The sequence below is a fragment of the Rhopilema esculentum genome, chromosome 16, assembly GCF_057945365.1.
Source record: "Rhopilema esculentum isolate cy_ngs chromosome 16, ASM5794536v1, whole genome shotgun sequence".
Lineage (NCBI taxonomy): Eukaryota > Metazoa > Cnidaria > Scyphozoa > Rhizostomeae > Rhizostomatidae > Rhopilema > Rhopilema esculentum.
Genome location: NC_142830.1, coordinates 12,085,014 through 12,106,854, shown reverse-complemented (window position 1 = coordinate 12,106,854; position 21,841 = coordinate 12,085,014). Strand labels below are relative to the sequence as shown.

Here is a 21,841-nt window from a genome sequence, read left to right as displayed (position 1 = left end):
ATTCTGGCTGACAGATTAACAACTTGGCAACGGAAACAGATCAGTGGTTGACCAGCAGAGCTTCAGTACGAGCTGGTTATAATTTCGCAGCTACCACAAAAGCATCGCGTGGTGCAGGGAAAAAGCAAATGGATAGGAATATTGATTGGGTGAAGGCGTGATATTCGATACGAGGTTCAAAAGCAGTCGTTCAAGTCAGAACGAGGTCACAATATGTTGTTGCGTAGAGTGATCACAGGGCACATTATCACAGAGCCAATTTTTTATTTTTCATCGAATAAGATTATACATGCCTGCAAAAGGGAACAACGGCAGAAAGCTGAGGTCAAAAACATAAGTTTTTCAATTTAAAATTTTGACCACATAACCAGAAAAAATAACAAGATTACTGAATGGATTATTGTTGTATTGGCCTGGTTCATGAGTTTTAGAACCCAAAGGCCAAATTACAAGGATTGGATAGAGACCCAACTTGAATTGGCCGATTTTGCATATTCAGAGATACCTTTCATTGTTTTGTTTCAGATACCGTCCGAATTTGAAAAATAAAAAGCTTCAATGACGTCATCACGCTGCGGCTCTTCTATTTCTCAATGACATATGTTTTTGAATTTCTCAATGAGCTGCAGCAAACGGCAAACGGGATTGACAGTAAGAGCAAGGTCTAAAAATGAGTTTTCAAGGCAAAAGGCAAGATATGTTTCGAATAGGTAATCAATTGGCATAACAGCCTGGCAATTGGCTTAACTGATATTGTCATAAGTTCTCCAAAATAAAGTGTCCTAGATACCTTTTTCGTTTGAACTGACGAGTTCAAAGACTAGAGTGGCTATGACACCTAACAAATCTGTCACAAAACTAGCAACAGGAATGAATGCGGCAGTGCGTCAAGTAATGGGTGCAATGACGGCCATTGGGGCATTGGGACATCAGCGTTTACAACTGAGGTTTTTTGTCATAGGCTCTCCAAAATAAAGTGTCGTAGAAACCTTTTATGCTATAGCCAAATGATCATTGATGGACATCAAATCAAGATTGCCTCAAAATTTCTACTTCCCGTTTCTGTAAAAGTGGATTCCTCCCTCAGCAGAAAATTATTCAGGTACCTCAGATTGTTCCTTGATTATTTAGTGTATAAACTACATGTCTATAAATCAATCTATTTGCAGAAAAAGCAGCGATTGTTGCATGTCAGTCTGACGGAAATTCATGATTATAAGAAGATTAAGTGAGCACTTATAGTTATCACAAGAGAATCAGGAGTAATCCATTTTCAAGTACCTAGCATCCGAAATAGGATCTGGTGCACGGTTTTCGAACGAAAAGCAAATAGCAGCGATTAAGGAGAGCGGAAATCTGTCCTCCCTCCTAGGCAAGAAGGCAAACCTGATCGCTTAGTCTAGGGGATCAAGTAGTGGTTGCCGTATGAGATTAGCTCATGATGGTCTTCAACGACCCGCGTCTTCAACCTGATTGAGATGTGAAAAAATAGTTGCTTCTGAAATAAGATCGCCTTGCAACAGCGCGTATACGACCTGTTGTATGCGATCTACGCTTCAACAACGGTTTCGAAAAACCTTCCATCTACGCTTCGATCAAAAAGATCACGATGGCCTGGAACAAAAATTGAAATAGGTTAACAACACTTTTGCTACTCACTGTCGCGATCGATTACTTCTTGCTTCTGTTGTTGGTGTTGAGAACTGGCTTGGCTCTGACGTTCAGTTACAAGTACTTGCTGCTGACGCTGCAAATTTTCCAGTTCCTTCAGTTCATCCTCGCGAGATCGTTGTTGTTGTGCTTCTATGATATTGTCTTTTTGAGGTTGCTTCACAATTTTTCTCGTTATGACAGTTCGTTGGGTCACAGTCGATTGGTCATGAGGTTCCTCGCCGTACGATGAATATCCACTCATAACTGAGCTTCCATCTGAAGCTGTCAATCGAAAAAAAGTAAACAAAAAGGTCCAAATTTGCCTAAAGGGGTAAAGATGCTATGTTATGGTTTAATGTGCAGAAGGCAGGACATGTAAGGACTGTTTCTTGAAAACAGTTTCAGTTTCTTTAATGAAAAGACTGACTGATAACTTAAAGAATCTGTGCGAAATTGTCCTGAATTCTAAGAATGAAAGGGGAATTTTGAAAAAAAATACTTTGAAACATTCAGTCAGGAATAAAAAGATTCTAAAATACGAGATTTTGGAGTGAAGGGTCCTTTGCGGCAGATATCGAGTTAAAATTTAAAAGAAAGAAAAACTTCTACAATTTAAAGACATTTGTTCAAATAGAAATTTGTAACTTCATACAGTTATTAATAGCACCAAACGTTTGATGAAAAATGCGGTTTTTCTACAGAAACTCCTTAAAACCTCTTTCATCTTTAAGTAAATTTTTTTTCAAATAAAATTTGTAATAAAATACGCAATTAATTTTCTGGACGACTTTGCAGATTGCGAAAAGTTGAGCAAATTTCTGCTGTTAAGCTTAATCCTCAGACGAGCATTTCCACACAGGGAACAAAGGATCAATTATTATTAAAACAAAGCAAACAAAATATCAATAAGAAAGGTCATCAACTTGCTTTTACAAAAAGACATTAGCTTACAAAACGTTTTCAGGTTTACCTTTCCTAGTTCGCCCAAACTGCTTCACCTTTGTGGTCCTTATGACTTGATTTGTTGTTTTTTCACTTCTCGTTGATGCTATAGGGTTCAAGCTCTCCTGTGACGTCTGAGAGCTTTCTTGGCTGCTCGTGCTGCTCCTTCGCACGTGTCCATTAACCCCACCTGACGTTTTGTACGTTAATATGGTGTGGGACTTTTTCCGCTTTGCGGTTCCATTTTCGACAAGATTTCGGTGCTCGACTTCATCTACCGCTCCCTTCTAGAGAAAGCAAAAAATGATTATTGAAACTTGGTTCTTTAAACAGCCGTGACAGAAAACAGTCTTAATCTGGTCATATTGGCTTGTACAACGGCAAAAATATTTATCAATAACTACTCTTTAGTTGATTAAGGTGAAACCTAAGATAAAGTACGGTTTCAAGGGACTCTTTGTCTTCTAAAAATTAGCAAATGATGCATTCAAAGTTGCAAAACAGATACTAATTTTTGAACTGTAACCCAATATAAATATGTTTAAAATGAAATAAAATAAAATGAAATGTATCACCTTACGATTATCTGATAGAAAAAACTTCACTGCGTTTCTGGGCATTTCAAAATGGTCTATATTTATTATCACGTGCACCTGAGGATACTTAATTGACCGGCTAACTTGTGATTGTTTACATATGGCCTCAGTCGATATGACAAGTTACCTGTTGGCTCTCACGACGGAGATGACTGTTTTCAAACAACGTAATTTCAATCTCAAAATATCAAATTTTCCCATGGTGGAGGCCTTTACCGAAAAGGCAACATCAAGAACATGAGTTACAGCCTTCACCGATCTCTGAATCGTTTTAAGAGTTTCAACCTTTACGCTGCTCACATTTTTCCCCGACAAGAAAAAACACCTTCCTCGCATGAACGAAGGCTTTAAAGCAAGGATCTTTAAGTTAAAACTGGTATTTAATTAATGCAAGTTTCGAATAAACACAGATTGTGAAAGGTATGCTTCTAGGATCATACTTTCAACTCAGAAAGCGCCTCTTACCCTCTAATGAACAAAACGATGAAATTCGTCAAGAGTCAAAATTTTTTTTCCTTTGACTTTACCATGACTGAAGCTGTACTTTTTCGATGCCCGTGAAGGTAAAGTAATTGCATTCAGGAGCAATATTAAAGTTCTTTCTAATCTTTATGTTAACTTTTATGTATAATAAAATAACACTAACTTAGACGATGAAAATATAAAGGAAGGGACACACTTGTAACTGCTTAGAAATTGAAAAAAGATAAATATTCTATGGTCTAAAAGTCCTATGATTGGAAGACGAACCTTTTTAAGCGATCGATACTTCTCAATATCATCACCATATCTAGTCTTCAATAATGAAACAAGTTGTTTCCGGTTCAATGTTCCTAAGCTGCTTTCATGAGCCGTTGAATCGATATCAGGGTCGTTTGCAATCATCTGTCTTGCTTTCTCAATGGCATCCTTTTGCTGCGGTCCTCCTGTCGTATGTCGTCTAGGCCGACGTGCTTTAGCAGTTTGAAACTGGCTCGGATCCTCTTCGTGGTATTTCACTCGATGGTCATCTAAAACAAAATATTTCAGAGTTAACAAAACAATGATCAATGAATCTTGGAATTGCTAACAGGATACGGGCAAAGACAGAACGTTGGCCTACACAAGACGTCCATTCTCTAATCTAAGAGACTCTGCACCGGTCTTTATTATGAAACTGGACATCATAAGGACACTTTGTTTATTAAATGTTAACGGAATCTTTCATTATTTCATCTTACTCATTCCAACCATAAAGTAACAGAAATTGAAAAGAAACAGCACAAATCTTGAGATGAATTGTGCTCTCTGTCGGTAGTATAGTACAATCGGCAAGCGATGTAGCTATTGCGTTTACAGTGCTCGTGAACCCTAAAAGGGCATTTACCCGGCAATATGTCTTCTAATTACTTGGGCAAAATAACAATACAAAAACATATAGTTTTAAATCTTTTTCAGAAATGAAAGAGAACAGAGAATAATTGTTTACTTCTTAAGGCAAAGCTTTCAAGACGATCAATTTGTTAACAATATTTTGCAATACAAACAAATTCTTGTGACGTTAATCTTTTTTAAGAAACAAGCATAACTTGACTAAGTGTTTCTTCATACTTTTGCAAAACTATCTTCGCTGGTTTTAAACCCATATCTCATTAAAAACCCAAGACATATGCGCTTTATGTTTGCATCCAAGTTTAAATGACTTGCATACTTAGATCAAGCACTGACGTTTGAAATTGAACCTAAAATCAAAAATCTACAAAGATTAAAACTGCGACCATTTCAAAAGGAGCTTGTCTTCAAATTGTAACTTAGATATGATGAGATTAATAACTTGACTCGATTACTCGCATTCACGATGTTGATGGGATAAATCAAAATATCTAGCAGAAATCAAAAACCTGATTAACCACAGGTTAATCCAAAAAAAGTTCCATACGAAAACATGTTCCGGGTGATTACACGGAGTAAGCCCGTAAAGCCTTTCACGACTAAATTTGGCCTATGAGGTGCAGATATTTTCATGGTTAGCTATCCTACAGATCCTATCGCCCAGTTGTTTGTACCACTATGTATGACAATGCAGATTATATTCCCATGATACCCGAGCAACTATATCTAGCAAAGAGACTGGCTCAGCGGCCAGCAACTTCCTTGTAGGGCCTCGAAGCAAGACAAAACGTAGAAGAATCCGATGGGTAAATCATTCCAGTGCAATCTCGTACACCTTGGTTGAAAATCCTTTTCTTTATCTGACAACCCTAGACATCCTTTGGTCTTGGTGGAAATCTTTACGGTATTTGAAGGAGCGAATTGCCCGCGAAGCAATCTGCACTGTATTGCAGTGGTTGTTTCTGCAGTGTTTATGGATAAAATAAAGACAGTGCCCAATAAAGTTTCAGTTGATAAATCGTTGATAAAAAGAAGAGACGACGTTCATGTGAACACCTCTCTACTAGATTTTTGATGTTTGCAAATTCTCCCACTTTTAAACCTATAGTTAATTCTACATCCTTTAGACGTTTGCAAAATGAAAATCTAAATACGCGTAAGCACTATTTTAAGGGAAGTCTGATTTGCTGTTTGCTGGAGGCTAGTCTGAGTGCATTTCATTTTAAAAATTTTAAGTGTTTGGTTTTCTCTGGACACATAAGAGACTCTATGACTTCAAGCGAAACAGGCCTTCTACTGATACTAATAACCTCACTTTAAGTATAGACAAAGTCATAGATGCAGACTATCCATAAGACTTCGCAGTATTGTTTTAAATCTGGGAAGGGCAATTGGAAAGCTGAACAACATCTCTTCGCAAGAAAAAGTAGGCCGTGAAGCACAGCAGCGATGCTACAAGCCTATTAAATGAATCACTGACCTAACTGAGCTGCTCTGTGACAACATCCTAATTCCTCAAGTTCCCTCTTCTTGGCCCAGCATGATTCGGTATTGTATGGGAAAAATTCAAAATGACATAGATTATGAATCAAAATGGAACCCATACAATGTCTTGATATGACGGCATCTGCCCTGGTCATTTCTTTTGTCTTTCATCTCAGCTAAGTATGACTAACTAGTGATGTTTTCAACCTTTGTTGCTCATTTTATGCCAACTAATATAAAATCTGCACAGACGCTATCCAGAAGTCAATTAGACTCTCGAAAAACTACCCCACATTTGTTATCAGATGTTTCCAGGTGACATGAGAGGAGAGAAAGACCATTTATTCGTGTCGTGTCAATTAAGGAAGGATTTTCTGCTACTTCACACGATTTTAGAACTTATTACCTCGGTATATCGAATTAAATAAATGCTCTTTCACGCAGTTTTGCATTGATGCCACCCGTTGGAAATCCTAAGCCAAAGATGCATCCCACGGTTTTTTGCAATGAATTTGAGGCAATCCTCTTACACAGCATGCCAATATAATCCCGAGTTTAGACACCCTAGGCCTTTGAAGCAAAACAATACCAAACATTGTAGATTCAAGGACGTTCAAAGCTTGCGAATTATGAAAATAACAAAATACACAAGCAACCGACACGAAAAGGGACAGGGAGGGGCGAAAACTGAAAACTCACGAAACAAAGTATAACTGGAAGATTCTTGTTTTAAAATTCGAGAGCAGTTTTTTGAATTTTTTGATTCTTTCTTTAAAACATTTACTGATATTCAGAAAACGACGACAGCTTTGTAGTAAAAACAAAAATTGAAATGATAACTAATTTTCGATTTATCACGATAAACTTAAGAAATAATATTACAATATCTATTACGCATGATATATCTATTACATTTTGCTTCCCAAAATAAACAATCAAAAAAATCAAGGATTCTGAAATGAATATAATATTGTAAATACTATATTATGGTTTTATTAGGAAAACAACCATTTTTTGTACACAAGGGTCAAACAAAATAATGAAAAATAAAGCAAATAGTATTCCCTCCTCCTAAAATGATAAAGATATTATGACTGTTGAGGAAATGATAGAATATTTAGATAATGGCTCTCTGACAATTTTCATCATTAAATTCTACATTTTCCTTCATGAACAAAATAAAAACTGCCACCTTAAACAGATTTATTCTTCGTGCTTGCTTTTATTCACAAATATCTACTATTTATTTTCTTGTTTCTTCCGCTCTTTTATATTCTCATTTGATAATATTTTAAGAAACTTTCCAAAATCTCGGTACACGAATTTCTCAACTTTGTACCGCAACTTAGAAAAAAGCTAGAAAATAGTTTATATTAGCTAAAATTGACTTTTTATTTGTGATTGCTATAATAAAGTCATAGAAGTTACAGTTTTTAGTCACCCAAACTAGATATTGTCTCAAAGTTTCTCAACATGTTAAAAAATTAGACCAGAAGAGGATTTCTTCAATCAAAATATTGTAAATATCTCATTGATAGTATTGGAAATAAAACATTTTTCATCAATAACTTCAAATTTTATGTTATGCAGCCGTAATATTATCTGTCGTCATCGTTGTTGTTGTTTAAACTTGTTGTTTGAGAGATGGAATCGTGCTGCCTTGGCTACGCGCTAAGTTGGCAAGGGCGAGAGCTGGTTTTAAATTTCTATGCAGAAAATCATGAAAGGAATATTAAAGGAATGTCTTGAAATAGCTGTGTAACTAAAAAAAGGACCCAAAAAACCACATAAGAATGCCTGCCATTATTCGTGAATTAAATAACAATTACGCTAAGCATAGTAGAAATATTGATCAAAGAACTACAGTCTTTATTTCTGATTCAATAGGCCTTGAATGTTTGTCTTTAGTGTATTGCGATGTATCGCTTCATAAACGGAAATCTTTCTTCCTTCTTGTGGTTAGAAGGAGGGAAATCACGTAATTATAATTGTAAATCATCGACAATACGACTATTGTGGTTGTGAATAACGTAATCGTCTACATTTTGATGGTCGTAAAATAGTTAAAAGTATAGTTTTGTTTAATAGAAACCGTTTATAACAAACTATATGATCCCTTTTGGAAGTTAAGAGAGAATTTTGGATTTTGACAAACTAATAATCACCAAAAGTTTTTTGCCAAACAGATGACACAGCACTCACTCTGGGTGAAAAATTCCCATGCCAGGTAGAACTGTAATGAAAGAGTGGCACTTTTTCCTCAAATATGCATTAAAATGGAAGTTGACTTTGTAGGAGCGGATCCAAAGGGAAAACTATAACAAGAAATAAGACAGGCTATGGAATATTTCTGCACCTCCAAGGGCACATACAGGGCAACCCAGCACCTTGAAATAGAGGAACGGTTCCCGAAGATGGGGGAGTATATCCTTCAGACGCTAAAAGGGAAAAAGCCACTGTGGACTTGAAGGGCTCATGAAGAGCTTAAAGTTGCCCATGATTCAAGCGTCCGGCAAAAATCTTTCAGCGTCCGGCATAAGTCTAAATGTCGCAATTTGGATTACACCAGTCAGTCTCTCTTGTAAAAATAACCTTAATGGCCCCCCTTAATAAAAAGCCATTTCTCCATAGAGGGAAAATTGATGGCACTCCATGCACCCTACTAAGGGCAGTTGGAGAGATCGCGCTTAGTGCAAAGAAGTGAAGATTTTAGATAGACACTGGGGGACAATGACCGTTTTTTGGTGCACCCTAATAACTCTAAAAGCAATTTGTGATTAGTAACTTTGCGGATTCTGTTATTTACTACAGCAGGGGGAAAGCATCTCCTTCCTTGAGTTCCTGCTACCTCCTGCTACAGCCTTGGAGAAGATTCTAGGGAAAAAGGCGCTAGAAAATGGCGTCTCCACTTGAGCCATGGCTTTTGGAGGAAAGACCTCGATTGGAAAACAGCCTCGTTTTACCAAAAACACATCAACGCCAGGGATGCATTACACTCTTTTTTATAAGAACAAGTAAATTTAAGTACAGGCTAACTGATCTCAATTTTTTCGAAAATCTTAGGCTGGATTGTTTTTAAGCAATGCGATTGCTAGCTTTTTCGCTCTAGGGAGGTGTTCGGGCCTCATTCTCTAACAGAGTAAGTGCGACAAGCTTCATTTCCCGACAAGTTTGAATATTCACCGAAAAAGCACCTACACATGGCTAAAAATCCTCGTTTTTTAGATAAAACGTTGTTTAAATTGCCATTTTACGCAGCTCGGTCTCAGCTTGTTCTTAATTTGTTCATAAATTTTGACCAATTTTGAGGCTCGTGTTCTTATAAAATTGTTCATATAAAAGGAAAAGAGTGTAGTGAAAATACGGTCCCATTCGTTTCATTCATATACGTTCGAGTAGTCTTCTGGATTGAAAAGGGGCGTTGCCATACGGGGGCTGGACGGGACTGGTACAGGCAATTATTTTCTTTTGTTACGAAATGTTTAGAATCATCCCTTGATTCACGGACAAAATTTCATTTCCAAATCTTTCAAGCATACTAACATTTTTCAAAAATACGTTATAAAGGAAAAAGGATTGGAGATAATTTTAAGAAATAAACATAATTGTAGCTTTTTCTTGGTATCCTAAAACTGAAGAAACTTCAAATAGAATTCTTGTGACCCTTCCACAAATGACACCGAAAACTGATTCCCAGTTCTTTATTGTCAAAATCACAGACCGTCGCCCTGAATGAATTCTTTGTATTTTGTAAAAAACTGACTTTCAGGTGGAAGGAATAGAAAAATAATATCAATTACAGCAAGAGAATGCTGTCAAAGACTTTTCTAATCTTGAGAATACATTAATAGTTGAAATCCCAGGCTGGTATCTTTTAGATGAACCGGGCCATATCGGCATTGTCAATTCTGTGGATTAATTTTTGTATTAAACGACTAATAAATGGATCTTAAAAAGAGCATTAGGTTAATCCAACCACGGATTGCTAAGCTGCTCCATCTAAATTTGTTTCTAAACCGAATTGCATTTTTAGACAAACTTAGTCAGATTAATATTTATAGTTCTCAGTTCAAAGTGTTCGCAGACTGATCGCTCGCTTGCGAACTAAACAGAACCTCTAACCACGACAGACGCGATAAAATCTGACATAATTTCCAAATTTTGATTGCATGATTTTCAAGTTCCAATGTTTGCACGATTTCCGAGTGGAGATAAAATTCGAGATAGTATCTTTATAAAAAAGTGAAATCAGAAACGTTGAAACCATATGACATCACAGAGATTCATCGAACAAAAGGATTCAAATAACAAACAAAAAGAAAACAGGAAGTGAAGTTACGTGATTTGCCAACGACTACTACTGCGAAAAGATCGGGCAGCTTGACTTGATAAAACGCCAGACAACAGTGTCACCACGACATTTTCTTCAATTAACAAAAAACAAATCTTTGCAATATTTCAGTAAAAAGTTCTGAAACATCAATGTATTTTCTTGACTCTATAAAACGTAAACATCTATCAATGGAGGGAACTGACGACAGCCTAGTCCGAAATGTACTGACAAGATCGCTTATAAATGATGAAAAAGCTTCTTTTCTGTTAGACAATCGACAAAACTTCATTCGATCTAAACCCCCGTAAAAATCACGATAAACTTGGCGTAAAATGTTATTTGAGTTGAACTCGAGTAAGGGCAAACAAGTGTAGAAATCGCAGAGGTTGGCCCTTGACAAAACAAATAATCATAGATAAAAGCAGGCAAGTCATGAATTAAGGGAAATGTTGAAATCAAGTCTTGCTTTATGCCCTATGAACTAGAAAGGCAGCAATGCATTTTATTGCTTGGGGTAAACTTGTAGACACGTGGGAATAAGGTTTATAAGTCACACCGAACGATATAAAAATGCATCATGATCCACGAAAACTCAAACCCTAGACAAACTTCAAGCGATATCAGTTTCATTTCCAAACAAACAACAAAGCCGCTTGTAATTCATAGGCATTATATAAAAATTCCTCAGTTTATCTCGCAAACAATCTAACTCAGGAAAGAAATGCATTGAACAAAGTTTCAAATGATTTCTCACCAACACGTGGGCTAGAACCTCCTTCATCTTCGCTGAAATATTTTCCCTGGCGATTCGCGTTTTTCCTTGGCGTTCTTAGCGAACTGCTGAAAAGATGGTTGCGACGAAAGACATTCATCCTTTTTTATTCTCACGAAATTCCGGCGAGTATCACATCCAAGTAACGTATCATTAACTATGATTCGAGTTTGGATCTGCGCTGCTTTAGTCGGTAAAGAATTCTGGCTAAGGATAAGATTAGATTTGTTTACATTGGCAATTTGAAAGCCGTCATGCAAATCTTGCGCCACTGTCTATGGAGTAGACCTCTCATTGACCTCTGATTACGAAAATCCATTCTGAAGAACAGCAACTGTGTAGGAAAGCGCTTCCCAAAAGGAAACCCATTGCTTCCTGATGTCTCTCGGGCCGAGATCGTAGTCATGTGTCAATAAATATTACGGTCAAGCTGCGATTTGCAGACTTTCCGAAGGGATCGGAACCCATTCATTATGATACGAAAGTGTCGATATCCTTTTCACGAGATACTGGCATTTCAAATGTGTATTTTGTCTGCAATTCTTTTTCACTACAATGAAATACTTTCCGCTTAAAAATAGTACAATAAAAACCCGCGTATAGGAACCTGGTTTTTTTCCAATTAGCAAAAAAACAGGTTCCTATATGAATGATACTTAGAATTTAGGCTCTTAAAATAGGTTCTTATATTTATGTGACAAAATCATAATTTTCATTTCATGCAGTAATGTTATACCTAAAGACAGTACAGACTTAACAAAACAACATATAGTCAAGTCAATTAAAAGGTTTATATGTGAAAAACATGGAATAAATGAAATTTGAATTTTGTAATAAATTTTGTAATGTTTAAATTTAAATTCAAATTTAAATAAGAATTGATGGAAACAATAGACACAGTATTGTACTTTGCCTTCAAAGAAAAATTGTTTTATCAAGTTAATTAGTATAGATATAAGCAGATAAAAAACCTAACTTTAATTTTAGCCTGAAAATTTTCTTGGGTGTAGGAGGTCTGATTTGGGGGGTTTAGCCATACACGGGTTCTTATACACGGGTTTTTACTGTATTCGCTGTTCTATCAACTTAAAAATTGAAACAAATCTTTTCAGAGAAGTTTAGTCTTCAACAGCCTTTGTATCAAAAACATTTTTCTAAGAAACTTTCTTGCCATTTGAACTAAAGAGATGATTTCTTGTTTTATTTCTCCAGTTTGGTTCCCCCAATCCTGCCTTATTTCAAAGTCATTTTAAGCTACAATGGGCTTAGAAATACAAACACGAAAACCTCAACATTCTGCTGAAAAGATTTCAGGCACACAAATTTTCGACGAGGGGTTTATCGCCCCAAAAATCCTCGTACTCCTGACAAAAATCTGCAAAAATTCACTAAATATCCTTTCAAAAATCCAGAGACAGACAAAATGTATAAAAATCCGGAAATACATAGACGTAGAAATGTCCAATAAATCCGGTACAAATTCCAAGAAATGAGGCCAAACTCAGCGTTGAAACAATCTGGCAATATCAGCGTTGAATCACATAAAGAACTAAAATTTTGAACGAAAATTAGACGACATCATCGAAAGATACGGTGGATGATCTGGATGATGAGATGCGGAGGAGACGTTCAGTTGTTGTTGATGTTACCGTTCTTCGTCATATTCCTTTCTGGCCAGTGTGACCGGATCATTGTCATAATGTTGCTAGATTTACAGAAATTATGGTAAATTTCAAATCAAAGCTGTCCTGTTTAATATGGTTGAGGACTAGAATATCAAACTCCCACTTTAAAATCTGAACATAAGCAACTAGCAAAACCAGCGCAATCCATCAATCACCACAACACACAACAGATGTATTTGTAGTTATTAAAAAAATATACGTAGCCTAATTTTTTCTGAAAATCATCAGAGCTTACAGAGCTATTTCTGGAAATCATCATGGCCAACTTAGAAAGTAGCCTATCAACTAACTCAGAATACAGACGTCATTAATGCACCTTGCTGCTTTGCACTGATATGTTATGGTAAGATGACGTCACAATCTACTCAGAGTTATAGCCACACATGCAGATGTTAAGTGTTTGCATACAGTTATGATAGACAGCGGATCACTTATCAATGGAAACAATGACTTTCTTAACAATTAAAACTATGCCAGAATTATGCAAGATTTCAAATTTTGCCAGATTTAATGCTAAATGACAATTTATGGCCAGGTTTATGCTAAAACCGTCAAATTATGCTAGATCTGGTCACAATGTCTCTTGCTGATCACAATGTTTTTGGTAGCACGAGTTCTCGCTCCAGTCCTTTCATTGTCGTACAACAACATTTCCTTGCTTGAAAAAAAAGAAACGTGTAAAGAGCAACAAATCCATGTTTTTGCAACAACCTATCTCCGCAAAATAGTGTAATTTTCTTACTAAAAGGGCAATAAAAGGGCACGACAGTATATAATCAGTATGGTCAAGCAAGGAGGTATAACAGCTTCCATCTTTAAGACTATTAAGGAGGAAAATTTCAGTTAAGAATCTACAAAAGTCCGAAAAATTTATCAAAAATCTGAAAAAATCCACAAATCCTCAATTAAAAAAGCCCCATACACCTTTTCATGGAGTGATACACTCCTCGAAAGAAACTAGTACAAAGATGTCCAGAAATTTAAGAAAACTTTTGTACTAAGCTCAAGAAAATTTAAGAAATTGTAAAATTTCCATCTTTGAAAAGTGTCAAAGATTTTGCTTTGTTGATTTTTCTTTGAAAAAAGATAGGTTACTTTGGATTTTGATCTGCATTGGTCTTTTCAGGGTGATCTGCGTTTATATCCATTGAAAAATTCCAACAATAAGGCAATTTTCTGTTCCGAAATAAAAAGGCAAATAAAAAACTTTTAGTACTAAAACGCCAAAAGTTTGATGCCAACTTTTAGTACTTGATGATGATCCAAGTTCCTTATAAAATAAAAAACGTGTAATTCAAATGGAGTGGCACAGGGGGTTTGATCAAGAGAAGATCTCAGCCATAAAAAGGGGTATTAGCTTCATATTACTCTACCTAAAAAAGTGGCATATTCTATTTCTATATTATAAATGTGCCCTAAATTCTATATCTTGATTATGAATAAGTTTATTAACAAAAAAAATTTTTTCATATTTTGCCTTTGATCAACAATTGATGACCAGTTGAATAAACGATTTTAGTTCAAGGTGGTGACAAATCAAGTAACGGATAAAAAATTTGAAGACCTTGACCCTCCGTTTCGAAACTTCACCTTCGTTTCTGAATAATTTCCTATGCTTATCCGATTAACTTACTTAACGGTAACCTTTTATAAAGAAAGTTCTTATCAAATGTTAAGAATTTCAGGTTCAAGAAACCTTTGCAACTGTACATTCAACCCATAGAAATGATTCAACCGTATCTCGACCAAGACGAGGTTGGGCTAATTCAGCCCCCTTTCATCCTTCTATGCAAACGTGAAATTGGAGCTATAAAATACTGTTAAGCCATAATGCCTTTTCAGAAAATGTTCCTCTGATATCATGATGCAGTTTTTTTAACATGTTTACATTTAAAATCTTGTTGACAGTTGCCTAAGCAACCAGCTTTAGAGAACCTTTCAGAAAGTCTCTCTAGCTTCCATCTCAAATGTAATCCTTTCATGAAACTTCTTCCGTACATTACGCCATTACGTTAATTTTAAGACACGTTTTGCTGTTGTTGAAAACAATTTCAAAATAATTCTCAGAAATTGCCAACTACAACAAAATTTGCTTTAATTCAATAATATGCTTATTTTGATTCGTATTTTGCTTTTGAGTCAGATTTTGGAAGTAAGGAAGTTTATAGCTAGTGTTTGGCCGCATTTGAATATTTTCATCAAAAAAAATTGTTTGGTTGATGACAAAAGACTATAACAAGCTGTCTTTTCAAGCTTTCGCAAAACCAACATAAAACCGCGTTTATGTGTTATTTAAAGTCAATCTTGACGAGTTTTTTGCAAAAAGCAGAAATATTGAAAAATATTCACGATGTTATTATGACGTCATTATTGATTTGATTTGAATGAAAATTTTCAAATCGCCAATTCAGAAGTATAAGATAATCATGCAAAAGCACCGGAAGCTTTACGATACGGCGGGGGTAAGAACTGCAGAAAGGGCACCTTGGGTGTATTAAAGTTTGCTGCTGAGACAGATAGGGAATCTTTGTTCAGCCAACAAGGGAGTCTTCGTAAAGAGGAGAGAAGGTTGGTCTGGTAATTTTGTGCTGTTACGCCCTAAAGACTCTCAGAAATGGTGGCAACACCCATAAAAATACATTTGAATCAAGACTTTCGTCAAACATGATTCACGAAATTTCTTTCACTCAAACAACAAACATCAAGGCCGAGTAAAAGCTGACGCAATTCGTCAAGGATGAAAAGGGCGGGAAATGATGCATATTTCATTTTCCCGCCCTTTTCATCCTTGACGAATTGCGTCAGCTTTTACTCGGCCGTAGCAGTTTGCATCAGTGGAAGTGAGCTTCTCATCGATCTTCAAGTCTATAAAATGAACATACAAAGTACCTGAGTGCAAAAGAAATTGTACAATTGTAGCTATTTTAAGAGAAAGGTGGACTGCATTTTCTCTCAGTGGAATTTAGCGATTCATTTAATCGTTAACACAAACATCAATGCCGACAAGAAACGATTTTAACATTGGCTTGTAAAGGTAAGTTCATATTTGTTAATTACGTGGATAAAACAACTTTTTAGGTTTAAAAACTGTAATTTTTTTGTTCTCCCTGCCCTCTCATTATTGTAAGGATTTGAAAGGGACAGTTTCAAGCCTTCGTAACTACTAACGATCGCGGAAAATTGTTGCTGAGTACAACGACAGATTTTTCGTAAATTCATCAAAGATTCAATTTTCAAAAGAAAATTAAGGTTATCTTTCAGCACATTTTACACGTTTATTTTTTTGTGGGTAGCTGGGTAGTGGTAAAAACGTCCAAAATAGGCCTAAATCTACCTGCGAGGCACGTTTGTTGTTATATTTTTGAATTCTGATTGGCTAATGGGGTATGCAGAATTTTGGTCGCTCAGCCAATCAAAGATTTGGAACCTATGCTGGTAGGAACCTCTTCAGCAAAGTCAAATTGCTTGCCAAATCAGCTCTCATCAACATTGAAAATATTGACTTTTCTCTTAATCAAGTGATGCTTGAAACCTAGATTTCATTAGCATTCAAAATATTGATAAAAATTGATATTGCTTGGAAGTCAATTTCATGAAAAGGACACTTTGCTGCCCCCGTGCTGCCCCCGGGTTGCCCCCGTGCTGCTCCTGCTGCTCCCTGCTGCCCCCTGCTGCCCCCTGCTGCCTCCTGCTGCCCCCGCACCAAATTTAACCTCCTATCGCTATAGGAGAAAGGGAAGGGGTAAATTAGCCATCCTTAGTCTGACGACGCTCAAAAATGCCTGGTCCAGATAGGGTTTTACATGCTTCACAGAGCTATATCACCTTTATTAAAGACATACCACTTTGATTACACTCTTTTTTTATAAGAACCAGCAAATTTAAGTTCAGGCTGGCTGTTCCTAATTTCATCGAAAATCTGAGGATTGATTGTTCTTAATTTGTTCTTAATCTAATATGGTGTAAGCAGTGCGAGTACTAGCTTTTTCACTCTAGGGTGGTGTTCAGGCCTCATTTGCCAACAAAGTGAGTGAGACAGCCTTAATTTGCTGACAAATTTGAATATTCACCGAAAAAGCACCCACACATCGCTAAAAATCCTCGATTTTTGAGAAAAAACGTTGTTCAAAATTGCATTTTGCAGAAGCTCAGTCTCAGCTTGATCTTAATTGTTATAAAATTATTCTTATAAGAAAAGAGTGTAAAATGCATGCAATTCACATGAGCCTAAGCGGTGAAATTGTTGTAAAGGACCAGGTGAATGCCATACAACACAGAAGTACGTGAAATCTTTTTTTGCGGCAGCTGTCGTTAATTTCGCTACTCTGGATACCAGAGTCTCAGTTAAGGAAAGAATCGAGCCCACGCTTTCACTGGGGTCTTGATTTCCAAGGTAGAATTTCGCGAAATATAATTCAAAATCAGAAAAAGTTGGTATTGATAATGCTCTGCAACGATTAAAGTTGGATTCTTTACCAGTCACACTTGAAAATAAGATTAGGTTGCTCTAAATTTACCACAACACAATCAAATGCAAACTTTGATACAAAGCATAATCTAACATTTAAAGTTTATATATCATTGTTTTCTTAAGCCGAAATAAATATTTAGAGTACAAAATGTGTTGTGAATGAATGCGATAGACTATAAGCTCATTTTAAAATGCAGACTTTTAATGGAACTTTGATGATATATATAATTTTATAGTAGTAATTGAACTTCAAAGATGCCTGGGACCAAAGACCGTTTACTTTTGCTCTGATGAATCCCCCTATGCCGGGGGGAAATATTAGCCATCACTGATTTGTGTGTTTGTTGTTGTTTATTCTCATCGCGTTGCGGTGTTCCTTATTATTTTACACTACTATTTTATCTTTTTTTCGCCGCAAGATTTTCTCCGGAATCCGTTGAGCAGCCTGCTATCGTGGCCTTTATTCTTTATACTTTTTGCTTGGGGGGGGGGGGAGGGGGCGGTATCTCAGTCCTTGCCTGGGACTAAAAACGCCCAAAACACACATTGACCTGTTGAAAATGAAGCAATTAATTGATCTTTCGCAGAAACCTATAAAGTATGCTAAGTAATACAATAATTTTAATTGAAAAGGAAACATTTATAGAATCAGAAAATATGTCCATGTAGATGGGCTTTTAGTATCATCTTTTTTCATTCATGTACTTACATTACCTCACTATACCTAGCTGTAGTATAATATAGGACTCAGAGATCTATCAAAAACCTTTGAAAGATTTGGTTCAGGATTTCGATTATTTACGAGTTGACTCTAATGTCTTGTCTATTCCTCTTGTCTTGTCTTGTCTACAGCGAAAGGCGGTAATCTAGAGGGCCCCCAAACCAAATCATTTGCAGATCTTACTGATTTTGTGCATTACCTCTGTACGCTATTGTTAAGATAGTCATTCCATATGTTTTTGAAAAAAATTCCACCCAGCCCCCTCCTCCCCCCCCCCCCCCCCAGTGTCAAAATTCTAGCTAACGCCATTTTGTAACGTAAACACGGTTTAGGCCACTGACAAAATACTTTGTCGCTATATCTAGATTCGTGGCACGTTCGGTGATTCAGCATACAGTCTCGAGAGCAGTGATTCACGCTACACCCTTTTCAGTATTTTGATAGGGTCATGACGTTGTTGACCAGAGGAAGAATGAATACTTTTGAATACTTGAAGTTGCGCTTTTTGGCACAGGACCTACAGAAAATCACAATCCATATGCTGATGACTCTACGTTGTCTTCATCACACTGCATAATTCGAATGGTATTTTCTTCGATTTGTATAATCGGCCATTATCAGCGTCAACGCTCATCCATTATCCTTCACTCAGTATTCATGTAATAACTAATGTTGTTATTAGGCTTTTTTAACTTGAAAAACAACCAGGATGCAGGACACTGTCATTTTGTTATGGAGGGGTGGGAAAGAAGAGAGACGGACAAGAACATTTTGTGCTTGTGGCACTAGATAAAGCGAGGGGCAAATCACTCCAAAAAATCTCGTACACCTTTGGTGGAAATCCTATTGTTTTATCTGGAAATCTCAAAAAATCCTCTTGTTTTAGAGAAAATCTCGTACAATACACAATTTGAAAGAGTGAATTGCCCCTCGGGATAAAGCGGACATATTCATCAAAAGAAAATTAATTCGCCTGCTAAAAAGTATATCACTATACTTCTATTGTTTTTCTCTCATTGGATTCTTGTCGCCATTATACCTTGTTCCTGAATTATATCAAAGACTTTGCCTGCATAGAAAAGGTTCTTTGGGCTTGCCCTTCAGATTTTGACAAAGACTGTGATTCTTTCCTGATTCGATCTTCGTTGTTGGAACTTTTTATTCGCAATTAGGAACGAAAACATCCGTTTGTCGTAGGAACCTTTCTGTTAAAAGCATCCACAAAAGCAACGAAAAACACTCTTCCTCGGGAACATTTGAATCGTAAATCTCAAATCGATGAAGTCTGGACGATATCAATCAAAATCGTATAATATATTCCTTCACAACTTCTGTTTTGCAAACTCCACTTTTAAATTTGTTAACAGATACAGTACCTAATAATGATTTTCCAAAATAAAAAGTTATTCATAGTAGCCTAAATCTTTTGAGAGAAATTTTGCACAGAAGTGTAGCATATTTTTGTGTAATTTCTGCTAATTTCGAATAGATTCTTGCATTATTGTGAATGTCAATTTGTGGGTTTTTGTTTCGATTCTTATGTGCATTTTCTTTCAAGTCAAAATGGAAATTTTTGTCTGAAAGGGATCCGAAACTGCCACAATAGAGTTGACGATTAAATAAACATAGAAGAAGAGGAAATGATAACCATAATAGTTAGTACAATAAAAATACATGGTTTTGTTTATAAATAGGCCTTTATAAATCGCTTGTTTCGTAGATATTCAGAATCCACGGAGCCAGCAACCAGTGGATTGATGGTAAAATTGGTCTTTCCTTTTACGGTGATTGAAATAAATATACAACTTGACGGAATTTGAACGAAGAGGGACTGGAAAAAAATAATATGGGACAGATTGTTCTAAAAATATAACAGTAAATAGATAAATTACAGCCAAGTTTCCCCATGAACACAATTCACCAATTGCCGTTAATTTGATTGCTAATTTTGCTAATCAACTAACAAAGCATTAGAGAAAATTGCTTGTGGAGTGTAACTGATTTCGCTTCACTTCAAGATCAAGTTTCCAGACAAAGTGCGTTGCATCAATAAAAGACTAACGGTAAAATTAGTAGATGCTTGTCAATTTGATTTATCTAAAATCTCGCGATTGCTTTTCTACGTTAAACAAAATCTTCGTCACGTGTAAGCTTAGAACCGATTTCTCCAAATCGTAGTATAAACAAACATTTAGAATGCCTCTTGATTGAGAGGAATCTCGATCAAAATACCCAAGAACTCTTACCTGTGAATGACTTAATTCTTGTAGAGGTTTTCACCGTCTCGTGTGTACTTGAGGGCCTGGTGCAGCGAACAGCTTTTACCTGATACACCTTGTCCTCCATGTTGTTGAGAGTTGTGTAAACGAAACTTCTTTCGGCGACAGATCTCAACTTTGTCTCAAACGTTCTTAACGACTTAAGATTAAGGCTTGAATGATCCCTTGTAAAGAACAATATCACCAGGAGTTTAGGTGAATAGACTGCCAACGGCTAGACAGCTATCCTTTATGTTTTTAACGCAGCTAGTTTCAATTGAAGAATACAAGGGAACGGTATGATCTGCATTTTCAAATTTTCTCCAGTTATCCCTATCTCAAGGACATATGTTAGGAAAGAAATTCAGCATAATGTAGTTCACGGACCATTAACGCTACACATTAACGCTGTAAAATAACCAAAAGAATTGCAATTGCTTATTTTCGAAATACTTTGATTTGTAGAAGAATAGAACATTACGTACGAATCCCTTGACCTTTCTTATGTCCTTTGTATCTCAATAAACAATTAGTCAATACACTTGTTGTCTGGTTTCACTTATTTACATACAAACATTTGTAGTTTATTGGCATTTTGTTGATAAAGCGATTTGCTGAGTCTCTCGAGTGATATCACAATGCAGTTATAATAGAAACTAGCCTATAATTTTGCTATGAAATATAGCAATTATCTACGGCTGGAAGCAAATGTCCTTGGTCTTAACCTGGAGATATTCAACCGTAAAGGGATTAGGAAACGCCGTGAGCCTTTTTGTGTAAATTTTCTACTTGACCTCTTTCTCAAAGTAGCCGAAGATAATCATATCGGGGCTGGGTACGGGCATGGCCTTTATAACTGCAATCATTGCTGCAATAGTGCAATCCAATCGCAGTTTCCCTGGAAAATTTAAATTCAAGGGTTTGAAACCCGAAATGACAAAACAACTTTTATGCTTAATTTTGGCATAAAATAAAGAGCGACAAGTTTGTTAAGACCCAACGATGCTGAAATGGACATAGAACGAATCTGTGAAGGCAATAATGGAACATATTATTTCTTTAAGGCTCAGTTCATTTGCCTTGAAAACACATGTTCATTGAAAAGAGAGTTGTTGACTAAGTTTAAGATCAAGTGGCCTTAGACAGTTGATCCCTCCTTCAATCCACAATTACATCTAGTTAGGCAGGAGCGTCGCGACCGAGGGGGTGTGGGGGTGTCACGCCCCAATAGTATATCAGTAGAAAATTTTAGGTAAAATCCGTTCGGTGAAGAAACGCTCTAGGTATTTTAGAGACCTTCCTGTCATAAAATCAATAAAGGATCGAGCAAAGGTAGTTGCTCCGTTGGTTAAATATGATATTCCTTGATATAAATGAAGGTAAACAAACTAATGATTTGAGGATTTGAAGATTCCTTGTTGACACTGAATCTAAAAATCCAGGCCCACTTTAGGTAAAATTGTGCCTTGTCTCCATTTCCCCTAAAGTTCCTCGGTAGATGCGTCAACTGCAATTCACTATGAGCTCCAGATTCTTTTAACATTCAAAAGGCAT

At 36.4% G+C, this 21,841-nt stretch overlaps 1 protein-coding gene across 2 annotated transcripts in view; it reads right to left on the bottom strand.

Annotated features, from left to right (window-relative positions):
* The window catches only part of LOC135682358 (coiled-coil domain-containing protein AGAP005037), a 41,954-nt gene extending 21,027 nt beyond the window's left edge, over positions 1-20,927 (bottom strand). The window contains exons 1-4 of one of the 2 annotated variants that reach the window (XM_065197221.2): positions 20,276-20,927; positions 3,942-4,201; positions 2,624-2,882; positions 1,660-1,935 (exon numbers count right to left, since the gene is read on the bottom strand). In XM_065197221.2, coding sequence (XP_065053293.2) covers positions 1,660-1,935; positions 2,624-2,882; positions 3,942-4,201; positions 20,276-20,375 — 895 coding nt within the window. In that variant the 5' untranslated portion in view covers positions 20,376-20,927. Of the gene's footprint in view, positions 1-1,659; positions 1,936-2,623; positions 2,883-3,941; positions 4,202-11,134; positions 11,692-20,275 lie in introns of those variants that run through there. The other variant, XM_065197219.2, reaches the window with a different exon arrangement.
* Between the last annotated feature and the right edge of the window lie 914 nt (positions 20,928-21,841).